This window comes from Mauremys reevesii, linkage group 16 (assembly GCF_016161935.1).
Source record: "Mauremys reevesii isolate NIE-2019 linkage group 16, ASM1616193v1, whole genome shotgun sequence".
NCBI lineage: Eukaryota > Metazoa > Chordata > Testudines > Geoemydidae > Mauremys > Mauremys reevesii.
This window is the reverse complement of record NC_052638.1, coordinates 3,777,858-3,799,266: the sequence shown is the minus strand read 5'-3', so window position 1 is coordinate 3,799,266 and position 21,409 is coordinate 3,777,858. Positions and strand designations below refer to the sequence as shown.

At 54.3% G+C, this 21,409-nt stretch overlaps 2 protein-coding genes across 3 annotated transcripts in view; one reads left to right on the top strand and one right to left on the bottom strand.

Moving 5' to 3' along the window:
* Positions 1-15,340, bottom strand: part of LOC120384177 (C-factor-like) — a 23,303-nt gene extending 7,963 nt beyond the window's left edge. Inside the window, exons 1-3 of one of the 2 annotated variants that reach the window (XM_039502528.1) lie at positions 15,245-15,340; positions 5,798-5,849; positions 3,804-3,991 (exon numbers count right to left, since the gene is read on the bottom strand). In XM_039502528.1, the coding sequence (XP_039358462.1) occupies positions 3,804-3,991; positions 5,798-5,849; positions 15,245-15,322 (318 nt within the window). In that variant the 5' untranslated portion in view covers positions 15,323-15,340. Of the gene's footprint in view, positions 1-3,803; positions 3,992-5,797; positions 5,850-6,337; positions 6,644-15,244 lie in introns of those variants that run through there. The other variant, XM_039502527.1, reaches the window with a different exon arrangement.
* On the top strand, positions 10,098-21,409 carry LOC120384178 (C-factor-like). The gene is made up of 6 exons (XM_039502529.1): positions 10,098-10,255; positions 15,296-15,347; positions 17,098-17,285; positions 19,747-19,905; positions 20,229-20,339; positions 20,988-21,409. Exons 1-6 carry the CDS (start codon positions 10,109-10,111, stop codon positions 21,099-21,101), a joined length of 771 nt encoding a protein of 256 aa, XP_039358463.1. The 5' UTR covers positions 10,098-10,108; the 3' UTR covers positions 21,102-21,409.

Sequence of the window (21,409 nt, the reverse complement as noted above, 5' to 3'; positions counted from 1 at the left end):
CGGGTTTTCCGCAGCAAAACAGGGGCCGGCTGGCCGGGTAGGTTTTCTAGCCCCCGCTGTCGCCCGAGCAGGGGTTGTAACGCCACGCCAGTGCAGAGGCCTGTGCCTTAGCATGAATTGCTGCCTTATCCGTCTCCTCAAGCATACTACCACATGCCTCAATCATTTCCATCAGGGTCGCAGTCTTGGGCAAGGTGGCTAATATACGGCGGCAAGTGGGATTTGCATTCTGGGTTGCAAGATCAAGTCCAACTGCAGTTCTGGCCTCTGGCGTCAGATTAGGAGATCTATCAATAGCCTCTCGGCGATCCAAAAGGTGGAATACGGTTCCGATGGGCCTTGCATAATTTTAGCGTAGGGAGGGCTCGGCTTTCCCATCTGGGGCACCGCTTTAAAGGCAGCCAAAGCCAGTTCCTGCGACTGCTGCAGGATCCGGGGATCGAGGCGGGCTTGCAAATGCGGGTCAACAAAGCGACCGGCTCCCAAAAACATATCAGCAGTGGCCACGCACCGAGGATCATCATCCGGTAAATCCAAATTGCGGACAAGAGCCAAGTCAACTCTCTTAGCCCAATCATCTTTCCACAACAATTTCTGTGTAGGTGTAAGAAGCATGTCAGCTAGCTTAATCGCATCATACGGACACATTGCTTGGCCAGCAAATACCTGTTCAATGATAGACTGTACATACGGATTATCTAGTCCATAAGCCATGATCGATTTCTGTGCCTCACGGATCAACTTCCAGTCCAAAGGGGCCCACCGTCTATGATTAGGGTGTTGAGGGTCTGGCGTAATCACCGGAAAGGCCTCAGGTGTTAGACCTTCAAGGATGGCTTCTCTTAAAACCCCATGCCAGCGCTGTACCGGATCCGGAGGGTCCCCAGTTGAAGGGTCCCTGGGGCCAGGCGGGGCGGAAGGGCGAGTCGGATGAAAGCGCTCGTGAAGATGCGACCGCGATGATCCAGGTGGAGAACCTTCCAATTGGTCCAACTTGTCACATATATGCTGCAGCTGTCGACCCTGGCGCTCCATCTCCTTATAGAAGGCATCAGACTGAGTAAACTGAGTAAACGTAGTCAAATCGGGATATGGGTTGGATGGCACATGTTCCACCCGAGCCTCCTCTGTCCCCCCGCAATCGTGGCACCCCCAGGCCCCGTGGACACGGCATGGCTTTGGAGGGGGTGCATACGGCAAGGCTGTCTCCATAGGCTCGGGCGGGACCATAGCAGGATCAATCATGTCGGGGCCGATAGCCACATTGGAGGGTAGTGGGGCCGTAGCAGGGGCAACATCATCCATAGGGTAGGAGTTGGAAGCCAAAGGTATCACCGTGTCCTCGAAAAACTCTCTGGCTCCAACCGGCAACACAGAAGGCATTCCGGGCGTTGGGCGGCAGAGCTCAGAAAGGGCCACCTGCACTCCTGCCTCGGCCGTGAGAGTTTCTACTATCTCCTTCGCCTTATTCCATACTGGACTCAGGGAGAAGGCCTCCTTATCGCCCTGAGCCACCGACTTCCAAAGCTCGGAGCCTAGCCGCTCCCAAACAGTTTTATCAAAAATTGTACTTGGTTGAACAGAAAGTCCCCTTCTCCGTCCCCACCGCAGCAGACGGGATAACGTATCAGAGGAGCTTGCGCATCAGATATTCATGCACCGTCCTTTCTTCCGCTGATGCAGCGGTTCCCATGTTAGCTGCTCACCTCTGGGCTGGGGTGTGCCTCCCTTTTCAGACGCCCTGCGGCTTGCCACTCGACACTGAGCTCAGGTGCGCCTCTTTTCGACGCCCTAGCCGCTCGACACTGAACTCAGGTGCGCCCTTCTCTTCGGACGCCCTGCAGCCGCCGCTCGACACTGAGCTCAGGTGCGCCCCTCTTTTCGGACGCCCTGTGGCTCCTAGCCGCTCGACACTGAGACTCAGGTGCGCCTCCTTTTCCTCCTTTCAGTTCAGGCCACCAACACTATCCTCATTCAATCACGTCGGGGTCACCATTTGTTGCATCGCAGGCGTATATGAACAAAGCTCTTCAGTCAGTTTAAATGGCAGCAAAGTCATTTATTTCTCTCCAGCATACATCTTTATACTCTTGAAGCAGGCAAGCAAGCAGTTGCTAATTGGTTAACAAAATTAACACACCCGCAGCTGTGACTTCATAGAACTAGCCAAGGCCAACTTCTCAAAACAAAGCTCAAAGCCTAATTAACCCATCCTAAAAACCTAAACATCTTAGCTTCCCACACTACAGCTGCCAAGCTAGCAAAATATTCCCAACAACCTCCCCACCCCCAACCTTCCTTTTTGGCCCACAGCGGTTTTGGTGGGGCGGCGCTGGGGAAGGAGGGTTTGTTTCCGCAGGGCTGGGCGGCTCTGGGGCGGGGTGTTTCTGCGGGGCCAGGAGGTTTCGGCCCTCGGCTGTTTCTTTGGAGGAATGTGGCCCTCGCCGCTTTATGAGTTGTGCAGGCCTGCTGTAAGGCATGTGTCCAGCGGGGCACAGTTAAGGTTGCATGGGCAGCCTTAACCTCTGCTGAATTGCTCTTATCTGGAGTGTCTTTCCCAGTCTGGCTGGGGACGTTGATTGTCACATTCTGACTGGCTGGGTTGCACCCATGCACCAGCTCCCAAGGGTGACCACTTGTGACCTCCTTCCTGAAACTCATTTACACCCATCGCTGGTCCCATGCTGTCCAGTGGGGTGTCCTGGGCTCAGACAGGAGGGTCAACAACAGCTTCCCTGGGGGGAAGGTGAGGGCAAGTGACAAGAGGCCACTGAGGGATGGGGGAAGGAGAGGGTGGGGCTGGGGGAGAAAGGGAAAGAGATTTGAAGTGCCCCCCTCCCCAAAGTGACTCCTGCCCTGCCAGCTGGTGCCTGGAGCCTTGAAGCCACTTTAGACCTAGTTTCTAAATGGTTCAATTTGCCACATCCAGTTCCTGACACAAAGTGCCTGGAAAGGGGCTGTGTGCCCTGGGGTGCAGCTGAAGGGCAGCAGCTGGGGGATGAAGGACCCCTGGTCTCACTATGTTTTCTAGACGTTCTGTTGGGACTATTTGTCATAGTGCAGCGGTTCTCAAACTTTCGTACCGGTGACTCCTTCCATATACCAAGCCTCTGGGTGCGACCCCCCTTATCAATTAACAACACTTATTTATAAATGCTGGAGGCAAAGCAGGGTTTGGGGTGGAGGCTGACAGCTCGCGACCCCCTCATGTAATCACCTTGTGACCCCCTGAGGGGTCCTGACCCCCAGTTTGAGACCCCCTGTCATAGTGGAAGGAGACAGTGGAGAAGCATCAACACTCTTTTCTCTAGGGCAGAGGTGGGGAAACCGTGGCCTGCGGGCCACATCCAGCCCACAGGACCGTCCTGCCTGGCCCCTGAGCTCCTGGCTCGGGAGGCTAGCCCCCGGCCCCTCCCCCGCAGCCTCAGTGTGCTGCACCGCCGGGCAGCATGGTGGCATGGCTGCGAGCTCCTGCTGCTCTGAGCAGCGTGGTCAGAGCGGGGGGGAGGGTGTGGATAGGGAGATGGCCTCTACTGCAGGAGCTGGACTCTTGGCTCAGACCCCACCGGGGCAGCATTAGGGCCTCTGGGTCCATTTCTCGAGTGGTTACAGTCCCATAATGCACCTGACACATATGCTGTGATGAACGCCGCACCCCAACCCCCAAACACACACCCACACACACACACCAGGTTGGCTCATTGATCCGGGAACCAGAGCCCTGGGGGGAAGGGAAAAGTTCTGGCCTAAGCAAAGTCAAACCCCAGTGCGGCCGGCGACCTGCCCTCTGTCGGGGCCCTTACCTGGCTCACCAGCAGGGGCCCTGTCACGTTGGTCGCGTACACCAGGGACATGGTCTCCGGTGTCTCAGACTCTAGTGTGTTCAGCTTTACTACCCCAGCGTTGTTTATCAACAGATTCAGCCCCGAGCCTTTCAGATGCTCCTCAACTCTGGTTGCTGCAGCCTTGATGCTGGCTGGGTCAGTAGCTTCTATAGAGACAGAGCAGGGGGTTCAGAGTAGGGTGACCAGACAGCAAATGTGAAAAATCAGGACGGGGGTTGGGGGGTAATAGGAGCCCATATAAGAAAAAGACCCAAAAATCGGGTCTGTCCCTATAAAATCTGGACATCTGGTCACCCTAGTTCAGAGGCGTGGTTCCTGCACCCTGTAGCTAACCCCTCTCCCGGAGACACGAAGCCCAGGCTGTCTACAGAGCCATGCTAACGACGAGGGGGCTCACAAACACAGCTAGCCAGTCAGAGCTGGCTAGTGCCATGGCAAGGGCAGGACGGATAGCGTCAAAGACAGAGCGTGAAATCGGGGGCGAGCAGGGGGACCAGGAGTCAGCTGGGCGAGTGTAAAGCAGTGTGGCAGTGAGAGTGCTAATGGGGCGGGGGGAAGGGCGTGTTGGAACAACAGGATCGTCCCACGGGTGAGCAGGGTTTGAAATCTGCCATCAGAGCGCTGGCAGGCTCACCCTCATCCAGCTTTCCCCATCCCATGAGAACACCCTTCAGGGAAGAACACCCCGATGGCACAGTTGTTTGGCAGCATTTGAAACATGCCGATTTTTCCTTTTAAAAAGTGTTTGTGGCATTTTTTTTATTGGAACCATCAGCAGCATTTTTGGGTTACTGAAACAGCTGGTTCAACAAAACAGCTCGCTAGTCATTTCGATACGTCACCGAAAACATCAGAGGAGCCAATCAGTTTTCACCCTGAGCGCTGGTGTGACCCTATGTGCGAAGTCACTGTGCCACTCACTCCGATTTGGCCCTGCTCCCCCCAGCCTCGGGCATGTGAGCAGCACTCCAAGCATCAGCAGGATGAGCAGCTGGTCCCAGCAGATCCAAGGCATGGCCCGCCCAGCCACTTTATGGCTACTGCCTGGGCCTAGGGTGCTCCCCCATGAATTTGGGCCCTGGCCATTGGCCTAGTTCGTTAATCTGGCCCCAGCAGGATCCCTAGGCTGGGATTGGTTCCCATCCTGTGAGAGGCAGCCCTGAGGCTAGCAGAGCTGTACAAAGGGCAGCCCCTGTTCATGATTGATTCCTTGATTCCAAAGCTTCAACTACCTGAAAGGGGGGTTCCAAAGAGGATGGATCTAGACTGTTCTCAGTGGCAGCAGATGACACAACAAGGCGCAATGGTCTCAAGTTGCAGAGGGGGAGGTCGAGGTTGGATATCAAGAAAAACTTTTTCACTCAGAGTGGTGAAGCACTGGAATGGGTTCCCTAGGGAGGTGGTGGAATCTCCTTCCTTAGAGGTTTTTAAGGTCAGGCTTGACAAAGCCCTGGCTGGGATGATTTAGTTGGGTTTGGTCCTGCTTTGAGAAGGGGGTTGGACTAGATACCTCCTGAGGTCCCTTCCAACCCTGAGATTCTATGATTCTATGAGTCTATGAAAGCAAATCTGTCTCCAATAGAGCGAGGCCTGTTCAGACCCAAACCAGCCAGGTTCATGCATGGCGCAGGCAGCCCCTGTCTCAATCAAAATCATCCCTTCCCTGCCAGTCTGGCACGCGGGGCAATCTGCAAATACCAGGAACTTCCTGGGCCTCTCCTGAGCAAGCCCACAGAGGCTGAGTGGGACGTGGGAGACCTGGGAGTTGCTCTGCTGAGATGGTGGCTGCCAGCACCCTCCCCTTCACTAACACCTAGGCAGGAATAACACTAACAGTGGCTCCCAACCAGGCAAGGAGACAGGAACACGGAGACAGGGGGACAGGGAACGGGGAACAAAGGGACCCAGAGCAAGGGAGCCTCAGTTCTCTGGGCCCAGGGCAGGGCACCCACCTAGCGCAACGATCGCCAGGTTTGGATGCCTGGATGCCAAGGTCTTTAATTCCTGAAAAAGAATAAAGTTAATGATTATTGACAGATCCGCCAGCTCGCAGGGACGGTCAGGCCGGGCACAGTTCAGCTCCCTGCTGCTACCCTGGGCCAAGTAAATACCTGCCTGCAAAGCTCCCATGCGCAGGGTCCAGCCCTGGCTTTCGGGGTCTGCAGCAGGGGTCTGTATCCTGGGTGTCTAAGTCGGCATCATCTAGCTCAGTGCAGTCAAGTCAGGGACCCGTTTCCCCGTTCCCTTTAGGAGACAGGCACCTGTGCTCCCCGCCCGCTCCCCCAATGCGCTCTGCTAGCTTTGCCCGTGTCCCGTGCAGAACTCGTCCCCAGCCGTATGCGCCAGGGAGCGTCAGCCTGGAGCAGGGGCTGAAATCCCCTCCTGCTCGGGCCTCTTGCTTTTGGCTCCACGTGCTGGGAGGCTGGAGGCCCCGCACTTAGATTCCCCCCCCCAGGTCCAGCTAACGCAGTCTCACCTCTCCCCGTTCTCACCTGCACTCGCTCTCCCTCCGGGTCCCGGCAGGTCGCAAAGACCCACTCGGGTGGGTTGGATTTCCCCAGAAACTGCTTGACAAGGCCCAGGCCGATTCCCCGATTGGCCCCAGTCACCAGAACGCTGCGGACATTAAAGCCAGCCATGGTCCTCGCCTGCCTGTGCCCCAGCTGGCAGGGCCTGTGCTCAGCGAGAGCTGGGCTAGTGCTGGCCCCACTTCCCCTGCACCTGGGGTTACACAGGGTCTGACTCCTGGGTGCCCGATCCTAGACCAAGGCCTGGCGCCTGCCCCGCGCAGAGTAAAATCACTGGCCGCTGGGCAGAGGCTCCCCCTGCAGGGGTATTGGAGGAGCTCCCCAGCAGGGAGGAGCTGAGAAGTGCAGAAAAGGAGATGGCGGGGGTGGCGGGGAGGCTGATCGGAAGCTATAGGGATCGCATGGATTCGTGCATTTTCACGGGGTGACCTTTAAACTGGGCAGGGTTTGCAATCTCTCACTGAGGTGATAAGAATTTGGGCAAGTTAATATTCAACGTGGTGAAACTCATTCTCCACTCTCCTGACTTGGCTGAGCCGCATGGCACCCGCATGGCTTTCAGGGGCTGTGGGATGTAGTTTTACAGAGGAATGATCTGTTATAACGTACTGCAGGGCAAGAACCCTACGTTTTATTGTCCTATGAAGACTGGGGGAAAAGCCCAGGCACACTCCCCATATGTTAGGGTCTCAATTTTATAAAACTTTATAAAACTTCATCAACGTTATAAAACTTTAACTACACCCATGCGCATAGTACCGGGCTTCTGATTTTAGGCTTTAACCTGTGAGCACCCAACACAAAAGAATTGAAATTGGTGATTAGCCAGTAAACACTGGAAAACACTGGAAGTGGTTCCTTGTCTCTAAGGGCTCGTCCACAGGGTGCAGTAATGTGAACTAAGACACTGCACTTTCTAAAGTGCACTGGCGTGCTGCACACTAATTCATCCGCGTAGACCCTGCTGATACACACTAAAGGGCCTTGAGTGTGCTTTAATGTAATGAAACAGTGTTAGTGTGCAACGCACTAGGGACTATTAGGGAGAGCTTAGTCATTGCCGCATGTCCTGCTGGACGCTACTCATTACAGTAGACACAAAGAGAAAGCCCCAAACCTCCCGCCCCCTCCTCCGCCCCCCGATTTTTGGATGTCTATGTCAAACTCAAAAATTGTTCAAAATAAAACCTGAAAATGAAGTGAGTACAACCCCCCCCGCCCCCCCGAAACTGGAGCTGTAGTCCTGTGACCCAGCACGATAGACTAAGCTATATAGTTAATCAAGAATCTCCTCCTATGATGCAATTTGCTGGAGCAGCCCCTATTTTGAGGATCTGAACTATTCCCTAATTGCCTCCTTGCCTCTGTAACTTTACCTGTCTGCCCTTTACTCTGCATAACCAGCTCTTTGCATTTAACTCCAGTGATCTCATCATAGAAAGCAATCAGGTTGGTCAGGCATGACTTGCCCTTGGTCAATACATTGTCTTCAGATTAACTTTTAATAAAGAAAAACACACAATGGGGGGAGGGGTATTTTTTAGACCTAAGCTCTCTTTAATATTAATCTACTTGTAGTATAATACAAGGCCTATGAGAGATGAAGGCAGTTACAGACTGATCCTGCAAACACTTATGCACTGGGGTAACTTTATTCCTAGGAATAATTGCTTTGACTCAGGGGTCTCCTCATGGGTATAGTCCCAGGATCAGGCGCTTACATTTTAAAAAATCTTCTCTTAACATGAAATATCTCGTGTGCACAAATATTTGCAGAATCAGGGCCATATTAAATAGAGAAGAAATGTGATTGTTTGCTTTTCTCTCTGTCCAAAACCAGGAACGTCTAAATTCCTTATTTGGGTTTTACAAAATGTGTAAAGCCAATCAACTTCCTGTTGTTTCAAAATATGAGCACTATTCCCTGCCCAGGAAAATTTCTCCCAAATGAAACCCCCCTTCCTACTGTACTGTAGGTTTATGTTCTGTAATTGGTCTATGCAGTACCCATTACATGTGTAAATGGAGCCAGGTCTGCACCAATGGGACATGAGTGTTTTCAGTCACTGTGCCTGAAAATATAATTTCCCTGTTCAGAAAATCCCACCTGCTTTTGTTCTTGACAGTAATACTGAATCTGCACTAGTTACAGCTATTAAGTTACTTCCTACCTGTGTGAAGAGCAGATTAACTGGTTCTTTAGCAATTTAGGTAAGAGAACCCCAGTTAATCCTTTAACTTGCATGGCAGTACAATATTTGCAGTTGAGGCTGAAGGACAAGCAGATAAAGACACACCTGGCAGGGTTGATGGTATTGTTCTGGCGAACAGTGACTGGCAGATACATGTGTCCATGGGTAAAAATGACATTAAAAGTTTGGGGGAAGGGAGCAGGGAGTCCAGGGATCTGTGAAATGGATGTGTGTAAAAGAAGGGAACCTGGATCCCTCAAATTACAACATCCTTTACAGGTGCAATTCATTTCTTCAGCCAGAAGAAATGAAACGTGCCCTTATTACCTACCGTTTAGAAAGCAAGACACTTGGACTGCTTCATTCTAGGACACTGATTCCCAAACGGGGTTCACAAAATGTTACAGGGGGTTCTTGGGAAAAAAATCCCTAATGGCGGACAGAGCTGTCCATAGGGACCCTGGGCAGCACGGGGCCAGCAGCCTGGAGCCTTGGGGACGTCCCAAGAGCTAAGCAGATCGAAGCAAGCCTGTCTATCACACTGAGGAGATTTAAACTTCAAGACTCCTTATAAGAAATGGAAAGGGAGGTGGATATTTTTTGCTGTTTTTTAAATTAAATAGGCAGCTAGTCTTGTTTTTAAAATTATCATGAAGAACAAGTTTAAGCTTTGTTGTAACGTGTGTTGTTTGCCTGAACTGCTCAAGACCTGAATGCTTGTGTAGGAGGAACTCTTTGAGTTGGCTTCGTAAATACCTTCCTGCTGTTTTACATCTGATATTCCTTGATGAAACATAGGAGCCAGAGGCGACAGTGGGGGGGGGGGGGAGAAACGAGGGTCATGTGACACCCCCGCATCAGCACCCCCCGTGGGTCCCTCTGCTTTTTTTCTGGCAGCCCCCGCGGGCTCCCCCATTTTCTGGAGGTGCCTCCCCTGGCCCTGGGGTGCATGGGGGGCTTCACCCCTGCAACTCTTTTTTCTACTGGCGCCTCAGATAGGGGCCTTGTCTTATAACAGGCTTAATCAAAAGTGATACAAGATACAAAAGTGAGATCCTGGAAGAGTGTTTTCATAATGTAATAAAATACTGTAATGATAAATAATAGTTAATAAATAGTGTGTAATAAGCATGTCATAAAAACAAATTTTATATTTCCAAGATCACTGCTTTTATAATGAATGCCGAGGAAGGGAGACAATCCCTGGAAATATTCATTTTGAGGAGGGGGTTCACGAGACTTGATATTTTAGTGAAAGGGGTTCACGGGTTGTTAAAGTTTGTGAACCACTGAACTAGGAGAAATAGGAGTTGATTTGTCTGTCAGAGAAAACATGCCTTCCTCTAGCAAGGTGTTTCCTCCTGTGCTGCTCTGGCCTGACTGAAAGATACCAGGTAAATCCAGAGGAAATCAGCATGGAAGAGTGAGTGCATTAGCTGCAGCCAGTAGGGGAAATGCACCACGGGGGAGTGAGTAGGAGGGAACGAGGGGAGGTTTCCTGAGCACACGCCTACAGAACAGGGCCAGTGACAGCTGAGGGAGCATGGCAGGGCTCAATGTCCGCAGCGTTCTGGTGACTGGATCCAATCGGGGAATCGGGCTGGAGCTGGTGAAGCAGCTGCTGGGGAAATCAAACCCGCCACAGTGGGTCTTTGCCACCTGCCGGGACCCAGAGGGAGCACGAGGACAGGTCAGGAATTCCATACCATCTTGCTTTGTTATTGGCACTGCTCCAACACTGTGCACTTGCTGCTAAATAACCAGAGCCAGTCTCATGTGAGAGCTGCCTTCGGGCTTGATAACCAGAGCCAGTCTCATGTGAGAGCTGCCTTCGGGCTTGCATTCGTGTTCATAAGGCAAGCTGGAGAGGGGCTGCTTAGCTGGCCTACGTCCCTGGAATGAATGGCTGCTTTCTGGTAGGTACTGTCCTTGCAGCCATGTCTGGGGCAGCACAGAGCAATGCACCAATCTATGCTCAGGACAAACTCAGTCTCTGCCAGCCTGTGCTGAGCTACCGACCAGCTGGACAGCTGAGGCCACTGAGAGGGGCCTGAGCAAAAACCCTGCATCTAACTCACCCCGAAGGCAAGAGATTTGCCATTGGCCTCTAGCTACATAATGCACTGAGCCAGGCTGGCCTTTGCAGCTGTGCAAAGTGAGGGTCAAAGGCAGCCGGGCTGCTTAGGGAGCCTTTGCACAGCTGTGAATGAGCACACCCACCCGTGCAAGGCTGTAGAGAAGCTGGCCCAGTGAGCTCTGGGGGGCAGCAGCTGTGGCTAATTGTGTTGAAAGTCAAGTGCGTTAGAAAGCACCAGAATGATGGTGCCCGTGCAGCCTTACCTTGCCCCCCTTGCACGGGCATTACGTACGGTGTTTACTTACATTAGTGCAGACTCCCTCTTTGCATGGGACCCCTCAGTGTTCAGGAGGGACCTGCTCTGGGGCAGGCGGGGCTAGGCCTCCCCCCTCGAGTAAGGGGGAGGATCATAGAATCATAGAATCTCAGGGTTGGAAGGGACCTCAGGAGGTATCTAGTCCAACCCCCTGCTCAAAGCAGGACCAAACCCAACTAAATCATCCCAGCCAGGGCTTTGTCAAGCCTGACCTTAAACACCTCTAAGGAAGGAGATTCCACCACCTCCCTAGGTAACCCATTCCAGTTCTTCACCACCCTACTAGTGAAAAAGTTTTTCCTAATGTCCAACCTAAACCTCCCCCTCTGCAACTTGAGACCATTACTCCTTGTTCTGTCATCTTCTGCCACTGAGAACAGTCTAGATCCATCCTCTTTGGAACCCCCTTTCAGGCAGTTGAAAGCAGCTATCAAATCCCCCCTCATTCTTCTCTTCTGCAGGCTAAACAATCTCAGTTCCCTCAGCCTCTCCTCATAAGTCATGTGTTCCAGCCCCCTAATCATTTTTGTTGCCCTCCGCTGGACTCTCTCCAATTTATCCACATCCTTCTTGTAGTGTGGGGCCCAAAACTGGACACAGTACTCCAGATGAGGCCTCACCAGTGCTGAGTAGAGGGGAATGATCACATCCCTCGATCTGCTGGAAATGCCCCTACTTATACAACCCAAAATGCCATTAGCCTTCTTGGCAACAAGGGCACACTGTTGACTCATATTCAGCTTTTCGTCCACCGTAACCCCTAGGTCCCTTTCTGCAGAACTGCTGCCAAGCCATTCGGTCGCTAGTCTGTAGCAGTGCATGGGATTCTTCTGTCCTAAGTGCAGGACTCTGCACTTGTCCTTGTTGAACCTCATCATATGTCTTTTGGCCCAATCCTCTAATTTGTCTAGGTCCCTCTGTATCCTATCCCTACCCTCCAGCGTATCAACCACTCCTCCCAGTTTAGTGTCATCTGCAAACTTGCTACGGGTGCAGTCCACACCATCCTCCAGATCGTTAATGAAGATATTGAACAAAACCGGCCCCAGTACCGACCCTTGGGGCACTCCACTTGATACCGGCTGCCAACTAGACATGGAACCATTGATCACTACCCGTTGAGCCCGACCATCTAGCCAGTTTTCTATCCACCTTACCGTCCATTCATCCAGCACAGACTTCTTTAACTTGCTGGCAAGAATACTGTGGGAGACTGTATCAAAAGCTTTGCTAAAGTCCAGAAATAGCACATCCACTGCTTTCCCCTCATCCACAGAGCCGGTTATCTCATCATAGAAGGCAATTAGGTTAGTCAGGCATGACTTGCCCTTGGTGAATCCATGCTGACTGTTCCTGATCACTTTCCCCTCCTTTAAGTGGTTCAGAATTGATTCCTTGAGGACCTGTTCCATGATTTTTCCAGGGACTGAGGTGAGACTGACTGGCCTGTAGTTCCCTGGATCATCCTTCTTCCCTTTTTTAAAGATGGGCACTACATTAGCTTTTTTCCAGTCATCCGGGACCTCCCCAGATCGCCATGATTTTTCAAAGATAATGGCCAATGGCTCTGCAATCTCATCACCCAACTCCTTTAGCACCCTCGGATGCAGCGCATCCGGCCCCATGGACTTGTGCTCATCCAGCTTTTCTAAATAGTCCCAAACTACTTCTTTCTCCACAGAGAGCTGGTCACCTCCTCCCCATACCGTGCTGCAGAGTGCAGCTGTCTGGGAGCTGACCTTGTCTGTGAAGACAGAGGCAAAAAAAGCATTGAGTACAGTAGCTTTCTCCACATCCTCTGTCACTAGGTTCCCTCCCTCATTCAGCAAGGGGCCCACACTTTCCTTGACTTTCTTCTTGTTGCTAACATACCTGAAGAAACCCTTCTTGTTACTCCTAACATCTCCGGCTAGCTGCAACTCCAAGTGTGATTTGGCCTTCCTAATTTCACTCCTGCATGCCTGAGCAATACTTTTATACTCCTCCCTGGTTATTTGTCCAATCTTCCACTTCTTGTAAGCTGTTTTTTTGTGTTTAAGACAAGCAAGGATTTCACTGTTAAGCCAAGCTGGTCGCCTGCCATATTTACTTTTCTTCCTACACATCGGGATGGTTTGTTCCTGCAACCTCAATAAGGTTTCTTTAAAATACAGCCAGCTTTCCTCGACTCCTTTCCCCGTCATGTTATTCTCCCAGGGGACCTTGCCCATCAGTTCCCTGAGGGAGTCGAAGTCTGCTTTTCTGAAGTCCAGGGTCTCTGTTCTACTGCTTTCCTTTTTTCCTTGTGTCAGGATCCTGAACTCGACCATCTCATGGTCACTGCCTCCCAGGTTCCCATCCACTATTGCTTCCTCTACTATTTCTTCCCTGTTTGTGAGCAGCAGGTCAAGAAGAGCTTTTCCCCTAGTTGGTTCCTCCAGCACTTGCACCAGGAAATTGTCCCCTACACTTTCCAGAAACTTCCTGGATTGTCTGTGCACTGCTGTATTGCTCTCCCAGCAGATATCGGAGTGATTAAAGTCACCCATGAGAACCAGGGCCTGTGATCTAGCAACTTCTGTTAGTTGCTGGAAGAAAGCCTCGTCCACCTCATCCCCCTGGTCTGGTGGTCTGTAGCAGACTCCCACCACGACATCACCCTTGTTGTTCATACTTCTAAATTTAATCCAGAGACTCTCAGGTTTTTCTGCAGTTTCATACTGGAGCTCTGAGCAGTCATACTGCTCTCTTACATACAACGCAACTCCCCCACCTTTTCTGCCCTGCCTGTCCTTCCTGAACAGTTTATATCCATCCATGACAGTACTCCAATCATGTGAGTTATCCCACCAAGTCTCTGTTATTCCAATTACATCATAATTCCCTGACTGTGCCAGGACTTCTAGTTCTCCCTGCTAGTTCCCCAGGAACCACCCATCCTAGGCTACAGTTGATTTCTGGGGACAACAAAGGAAAAAAGAGCAGCGTGGTGAGGTCAGAGGTAAAGCATCAGGGATTCAGAGGTGGACACTGAGCAGAGAACGCCGGCTGGCACCCACTGCTCCTCAAAGGTGTCCAAGGAGTTAGTGGACACAGCCCAGAGGAACTCTGCCCGGAGACAGGAGCACAAGGGACTAGAAATGGTCCCCACAGTCACAAAGCCCCCGCTCCCCATCCAGCTTCCTCCCCGGGGCGCTGGATGGCCGTCTTGCGCAGTGCCTCCAGGAGGCTGACAAGGCGGTCCTGAGATTTCATGGGCCACGGGTGGGGGGTGCATAGATCAGGAGCTGGGGGGAGCCGCAACCTGACGCACCCTACGTACATGTGCACCAGGGCATGGGAAGCAGGTACAATAGGCAAGACTGAGCCTTCCCTGGCGCACCTGCTGCCGGACACCTGGGCTGTGGTGGCCCCACCCCTTCCGCTCCCTGCTCTGTCCCTTCCCCAAGGACCCCGCCCACCTCCTGCTGCTGCTGGCTGCTGAGTTCCTCCTCTCCTCCACTGCACCCCCACCTAGCAAGTAAAAAATGCATCACTCACCATTTTCTAACGGGGATGGTCCACGACATGCCAGTGTGGCCTCACTTTGGAGTGCATGACTCTGCAGCCATAATGCTCCTTCAGCGTAGGGCTTTTTGTGTGTAACTGAATATGGGGTGACTGTGGGAATCAGCCTGTTCTCCAGATCTGTCCGGAGTCTAGGGGCCTGAGCCAACTCCCATTAAAGTCAACAGAGAGACTCCCATGGACTTCAGTGGGAGTTTGCTCGGGCTCAGTTTTGCATGTTATTGTAAATATTGCTCCTGTGACCCAACCCCTAACTCCGGGACTGATTCTCTGCCTTTCTCGCCCAGCCTGTCCAAGCTGGTGGAACAATGAAGCAAACAGGGTAAGTGTGTTTGTGCACATGTGCGAGTACAGTCCCTCCTGGACACAGACGTGCTACGGTGCGGTGCGGGAGGTCTAGGTCGGATATTAGGAAACACTATTTCACTAGGAGGGTGGTGAAGCACTGGAATGGGTTCCCTAGGGAGGTGGTGGAATCTCCTTCCTTAGAGGTGTTTAAGGTCAGGCTTGACAAAGCCCTGGCTGGGATGATTTAGTTGGGGTTGGTCCTGCTTTGAGCAGGGGGTTGGACTAGATGACCTCCTGAGGTCCCTTCCAACCCTGAGATTCTATGATTCTATGATACACTTTTCGTCAGCCTGAAATCAGTGGGAGCAGTTGGGCAGTACTGCCCTACTCTACGGAGACAGACTCTGGCCCTCAGTTTGTATGTGGCTTTGGGGCCGTAGCCCGTCCCTTACCTCTGCCTTCTGCTGCAGCTTTCCATTGTTCTCCATGTTTCTCTTTCTTAGGAGCTGCGGAATCTGGTTTCCAAACATCCGAACCTGGTGATGGTGAAACTAGGTATGTGCTCTGCCGCCGCACGATTCTCTGCAAGTCTGAGCGCTCCAGCTGTGGGACTGGTTGTTCCCCTCCGCTCCGTCCCCCTCCTGGGCCTGTGCACTAGACTCCCCGAAAGCAGCTCCCACGTTCAGCTGCCAACCCCCAAAGCTACTCCTCTGTTTCTCAGCTCTCTGTGCACTGCTGCAAAGTCAGCTGTGCCAAGCGTCCTGAAACCCATCTGCCACTCGGGTCTGGGATCTCGTCAGCTGGCCCGGAATCCGCATGGGGCATGTAAAAAGCTCAGGTTCTTTGGGAAGAGACACAAGCTTTTCCTGCGGGGTGGCCCGGGGTCTCAGGAGGGGAGGCATGTCACAGCTGGGGTTTCTCCAGCCCTGGAAGGAGGGGTGCTCAGGGCTTCTCCAGGAGGGGGGCCTCAGGCTGAAGGAGCGAGGCCAGGGGGACGAGCCTCCCCGAAGGGGGGCTCCACCCACCACCCATGGCTGTGCCTCTGTGACGCTTCAGTGAGGACATTGCTGCACCACGGGCAGAGCGTCTCCCGTCAGCGTGGTTACGCCACCTCTGCAAGCAGCTTGAGCTGTGTGCGTGGAGACACCCTCCCGTCCACATAGCACTGTCCACCCCAGAGGCTAGGCTGGGAGGACCGAGTCGCGCAGGGCGGTGGCTGAGCAGCGTGAGCACACCGATTGTGAGGTTATAGTGCAGACCTGGCCTGAGGCACCGTGCATTTACACCAGGAGGTACCCAGGGGACAGATCCGGGGTTAGTGACTCCTGCACAGCGCTGGTTTTATGGCCCTCAGAGTGCCCATTGCAGGGTGACCAGATGTCCCAATGTTATAGGGACAGTCCCGATTTTTGGGTCTTTTTCTTATATAGGCTCCTGTTACCCCCTATCCCGATTTTTCACACTTGCTGTCTGGTCACCCTAGCTCATTGGCACCAGCCCATGCGCTGCATTTATTCCTCCCGGCAGCAGAGCGCCATCTGGCAAGCTTAGTGTGTCTGTGAGGTACAGCCCAAGGTCACTGCCAGGTGGCTGAGTTTATGTAGGACCCAGACTTGTTTCTTGGCATCCTTCCCCTCATGCTCTCCTTCTGCGCTCCTCCTCTGGCATCCTGACAGCCTTCCCAGCAGGGAGAGATCTTGCTTCCAGAAAGGCTAAGTGCAGAAATGCTGAAACGAAGGGCCCGTGCTGCTCTGGTGCTTTACTAGCTGTGTTTGTCTAACGCCCCCGCTCCGTCCTGGCACCTCTGGGGATCTGCATGGATTGGAACTGCCCCATGGCTATTTCTCCAGCACAGGACACACGAGGGTAACTGCAGAGAGAAGGGACAGGGTCTCCCCCACCCCAAAGTGATGTGGAATCCATGCTGCCCGTGTCTAAGCTTCCAGCCCCCTTCCTCGGGGTCAGAGCCTCAGCTCTCGTCTTAGCCGCGAGATCAGACCACTGTTTGCAGCTGGTTTGGGAATGCTGGCACAAGACCAGCTCGCCCCAGTCGATCCAGGCTCGCTGCTGCAAGCTGCATGGACAGACGCTCAAGGTCTCTCCGGAGATGCTTGTCTGAGCAGCCGTTGCTTGGGGACTGAAGTGCCTACGGTGAGGTAGCGAGGTGAACACTCTGGAGTGCGGCTCACCGAGTGGGCTCACTGCACTGGAGGGCTAGCCTGCACCCCCAGAGATCTCAGCGCCTGTAACTCAACAAAGGGCTCTCTGTACCCCTAACCTCACAGCCCCTCCACCCTCTTCACAGATGCCGTGAATCCAGCGAGCATTGAGGAAGCAGCCCGGAGGGTTAAGGAGCAGCTGGACAGCTCGGGCCTGAACCTGGTCATAAATAACGCTGGCATTTTCTCCGAAGTGTCTCTGGCAATGGTGGATTCTGAAGAGATGCTGGATGCCTACAAGACTAACGTGGTTGGGCCAATGTTGGTGGGCCAGGTAACTTCCAGGGAGTGGATGTAAGGAGGGAGACGTTTGGAAGAAGGGGAGGGCTGAGCTGAGCTTCCAGCTGGAGATATCAGCCGTGTCCGTGGGATGGGGCATACCCCCTGCACCAGCATCACCAGGGTTAGAGAAGCCAGAGAGGGGTGGTCACCTCCCCGAATGCACCTGGGGCCAGCCTGTGCTCAGGGGGCATTAATAGAGCAGAGGGCGGGCCCTGGTGCAGGGGGAGAGCTGGGCGCTCATGCTCTCCACGAAGGCAGAGATGCAGAGAGTCGGCTCCTGAGGGGATCCTGGAATTGGAGGGAGAATCAGGAGCTGCTGAGGGATGACACCTGCCTGAGCTCTGGGAAGGCAGAGAATGTTGCCAGCCCTAGACTGTAGGGGGAGTGAGGCCCAGGTGCCTGAGGAAAGAGGGGTGGTTGCTGCATTCTAGCCAAGGCTCAGATGCAAGCGAGGGGGGCGGCCACCTGAGCCCCATTTGGACAGAAGATTAAATTGTCTCTGGATTTCTGTTGCACTTGTTAAAGGATTCAGTGGCCCCAGAAGGGGTCAGACATTTGAATGTGGCTGGGCCAGAGGATCAGGTCACGTATATGGCGGGAATAGGCCAAAGAACACAAGAGGGAAACTGAGGCGAAGTGGCTGCAGCTTTCCATCGGGCCACCAGGGGGCGTGCTGGCGTAGCAACTGGCTACAGTCCCAGTTTTCTTTTTAGGCTGCACAGCTATTCGCGTGATTACGGCCCTCGTAGCGTCCGCTGAGGGAGCTCCGCGCTGACTGCCGGAGCGGGGGCGCGGGGGGGGCGGGAGGCGGGGCGCGGGCCGAGCTCCGCCCTCGGAGCGGCGGCGGGAGACCCCAGCTCGCCCTGCTGACGGGCAGCGCGGGGCACGGCCGCAGCGCCCCACGGGCAGCCCGGAGACAGGCCCGGCCGCCCCAGCGAACAGCGGGCCGCGGAGTGACATCGCCCCGGATCAGTGCTCGGGGCCCAGCGCCGCGCCGGGGCGTGGGAGGGGCCGGCCCAGCCGCGCGCGGAGCGAATCGCCCCGTTCGGGCCCCTCGCTCTGTAGTGGGCGCTGGGCCCGTAACGACACCGCGCAGGCGCTCTCCGGCCCGACCACGTGTCGCGGGGCGAGCTGGGAGTTGTAGTTCGCACGCCAGGGCTCCGCCGCCTGCACTACAAGTCCCACAATGCCCCGCGCCTGCTGCGGGAACGGACCAAAGCAGAAAGGAAGCGGGGGTGGGGGGGCGTCCCCAGTGCCAGCCACGCGCCCGCCGGGGGAATGGCCGGACACTCCCCCCGCGCGGAGCGGAGCGGGCAGCGCGTGACGGGGGAGCTGGCGGAGGGAGGGGAGAGTCCGGGGTGGGGGTGGAGGGGACAGTAGGCGGGCCCGGGGTGGGGGGAGCCCGGGTGTGGAGGCGGGGCAGGGGCTCGGCGTGAGGCTGGGGTGCGGTGGCTTTGCCGGGAATGTCTGGGTCTCTCTCTCTCTCTCAGTGGCCCGTTCTCCCAGCAGAAGATCGGCACCAGCACTTTCCCTCGCCACACTCCAGCCCAGTCACCTCACTGGCTCACTTGCCTCACCACCGCTCATCACCACAAAGCGAGAAATAGGCTAAAAACTAACTTTAAAAAAAAGTTTTGTAAACATCATTGCACCAAAGTGGAAAATCCAGCTTTCAAAAAATGTATTTAGGAAACATAACTTTGGGTGGAGGAGATGGTGGTGGGGAGATGCAGGTGCAACTCCACTGATTGCTGCAGCCGGGCTTAGTATGGTTCATAAATGTGCTCGTTAAGCATTTGTGTTCAGGGCCCCAAGCAGGCCCTGAGTGTTTAAACAAAAAAGACAAAACTAACAACCCCTCCTCCCACACAAATAAACCAAATTCAAGAGTATTCTGGGTATATTGATGCTAGCCGAGTTTGTTCTCTATGGGCTGAGTGCAGGTCTCAATCAACTGTGGCTTTAAATATCTTATTTTGTTTAAATAAAAGTTTTCATCCCCATCCCAGCAGTACCGGGTATACTATGGTGTCGTCACATCAGGCCCACACTCAGAAGGGGCCCATAACAACTACAGGGGGGCCCACAAAAGCTCAATCCGGCCCTGGTTGTCAAAAGTACTTTATACAGGTGCCTGAGTTCCCGATGGGAAACTGAGGCACAAGAAGGCATATTGGATGTGCCCAGGGTCACGTAAGTCAGTGGCAAAGCCAAGGATAGAGCCCAGAACTCTGCGTTTGGTCCTGTGCTCCCCCTTCATGCGTCACCTAGCGCAGGGCTTGGGAGTGCTCTCAGGGGGGAGGAAGAGCCCACAAGTTTGAGGCTAATTGAAAACCCTCCTTTCCTGGTCTGTGCTTCCCCCGGGCTACCTGGGCCTGTGTTGGATGGAGCTAGCTCCCAGAGCAAAGGGGTGCAAGCTCCGCACAGACCCCATGGGACCGTCTTCCCGCCAGGCGTTCCTGCCCTTGCTGAAGAAGGCTGCCCAGGGAAGTAGCCAGAAAGGGCTGAGCTGCAGCAAGGCGGCCATTGTCAACATCTCTTCTGTTCTGGGATCCATCGAGCGAGTCCCTGAGACGTTCTTCAAGCCAGTTATCTCCTACCGCTGCAGCAAGGTACGGCCCTGAGCCTGGGTCCCGGGGCAATGGTATCCGCTGCTCATGTACCCTGCTATTCCAGGTGGGCGGGACCGTGCAGGATGTAGCTGTGGGGCTCTCGGTTTCTACGTGCTGTGCCTTTAACACGCTCAGAGCTCTGGGTACGGCCTCACCGCAGCACTAAGCAGCCGTTTTGGCCTTAGTGTCGCTACTGCCTGTCACAGAGGAGCCACACATGCTATGCTCTCTCCTGAGACGGTGCAGCTGCTCCTGGGTGTAGAGGAATACAGCCAGTGCGAACACATGGTAATGCCCTCGGCTCACGAGCCCTTCCCCTGCAGGCCGCTCTCAACATGCTGACCCGGTGCCAGGCACTGAGCTACGCAGAGGACGGGATTCTGTGCGCTGCAGTTCACCCCGGCTGGGTGCAGACAGACATGGGCACCCAAGAGGTGGGTGCTCGGTCCCTGGGAGCAGTGATTGCGGCATGGGGGAGGGGCTGGGGTTGGGGAACCTCCCAGCGTAGAGCAGCTATCTGCAGGAGTACATGAACCGATCCCTGCCTGGGCCTTTGAAGTCAGCCTGTGTAGGTCACGACCTCCAACCTTGTGTCCGGCCTTCCAGCTTATCCAGTACACACTACCCGCCATGGCCCAGAACTGGAACCCAGAACCACACGTGCCTGATCTGCCCGCACAGCCGCTGTGTGTGTGGTGCCTATACGTGTAACTGACCAGTCACCTGTGTGCACACCTGCCCTGTGCACATGCTCGTGGGTCTGCAGCTGGGCTGTAGGAGCACGTACAGATAAACTCCCACATCTGCGAGCGTGGGCGTATGCAGGTGCAGAAAGCGTGCCCAGGCCTGACTATGGGGTGGGTTGGCCCCAGAGAACCAAGCCCAGCTTCCATAGGTTCCGGAACTTTGGATGCTGGGGGGCTGCCACACCCCCTGGCTTGAAGTGGTTTCCATCATATCCAGGGGTTACAGTTTGGTTCAGTGGCTCTCAGCGCCCTCTCCCCCCCCCCTCCCCCCCACTGTACACTTTGTTCCAGCCCCCGGCCAGCCAGTTTACTTCTGAATTTCCTGGACTGTTGCAGGCCGACCTGCCCGTGGACGAAAGCGTGCGGGGGATTCTCGCCATGCTTCCTGCCCTCTCCGAGAAACACAGCGGGAGCCTCTGGAGCTGGGCAGGGAAGACTATTCCCTGGTGAGAGAGCAGCACGGTATGTGGGCTGAGAGCAGAGGTGCCGGGTGCCAGAAGCCCTGCGGCCCAAGAGGGGAGGCCATGACCTCAGGCGGTGCCCAGCTGCACATGCTCCATTGAATCTGTGTAAGTGTTTGCAGAGCCGAGGTCACTGAGTAGAAATCCCTTGTTTGTAAAGGCACCGGTGGGTTCCACACAGTCAGTGTGATCCGTAGATGGGGCCATGAGCTTCCTGTAGCTGAGTCACTAATAAATACCCTGAGACACAGACAGTGCCAGTCCTCTCTCTTTTCCCAGCAAGCCCCAGGCTCCCCT

Excerpts from the sequence above, each read along its gene's own strand:
- LOC120384178 (XM_039502529.1), top strand. The coding sequence starts at position 10,109 with ATGGCAGGGCTCAATGTCCGCAGCGTTCTGGTGACTGGATCCAATCGG. Across the intron at positions 15,348-17,097 it reads CCTGGTGATGGTGAAACTAG|ATGCCGTGAATCCAGCGAGC; the intron begins GTATGTGCTCTG and ends CCCTCTTCACAG. Across the intron at positions 20,340-20,987 it reads CAGACATGGGCACCCAAGAG|GCCGACCTGCCCGTGGACGA; the intron begins GTGGGTGCTCGG and ends GGACTGTTGCAG.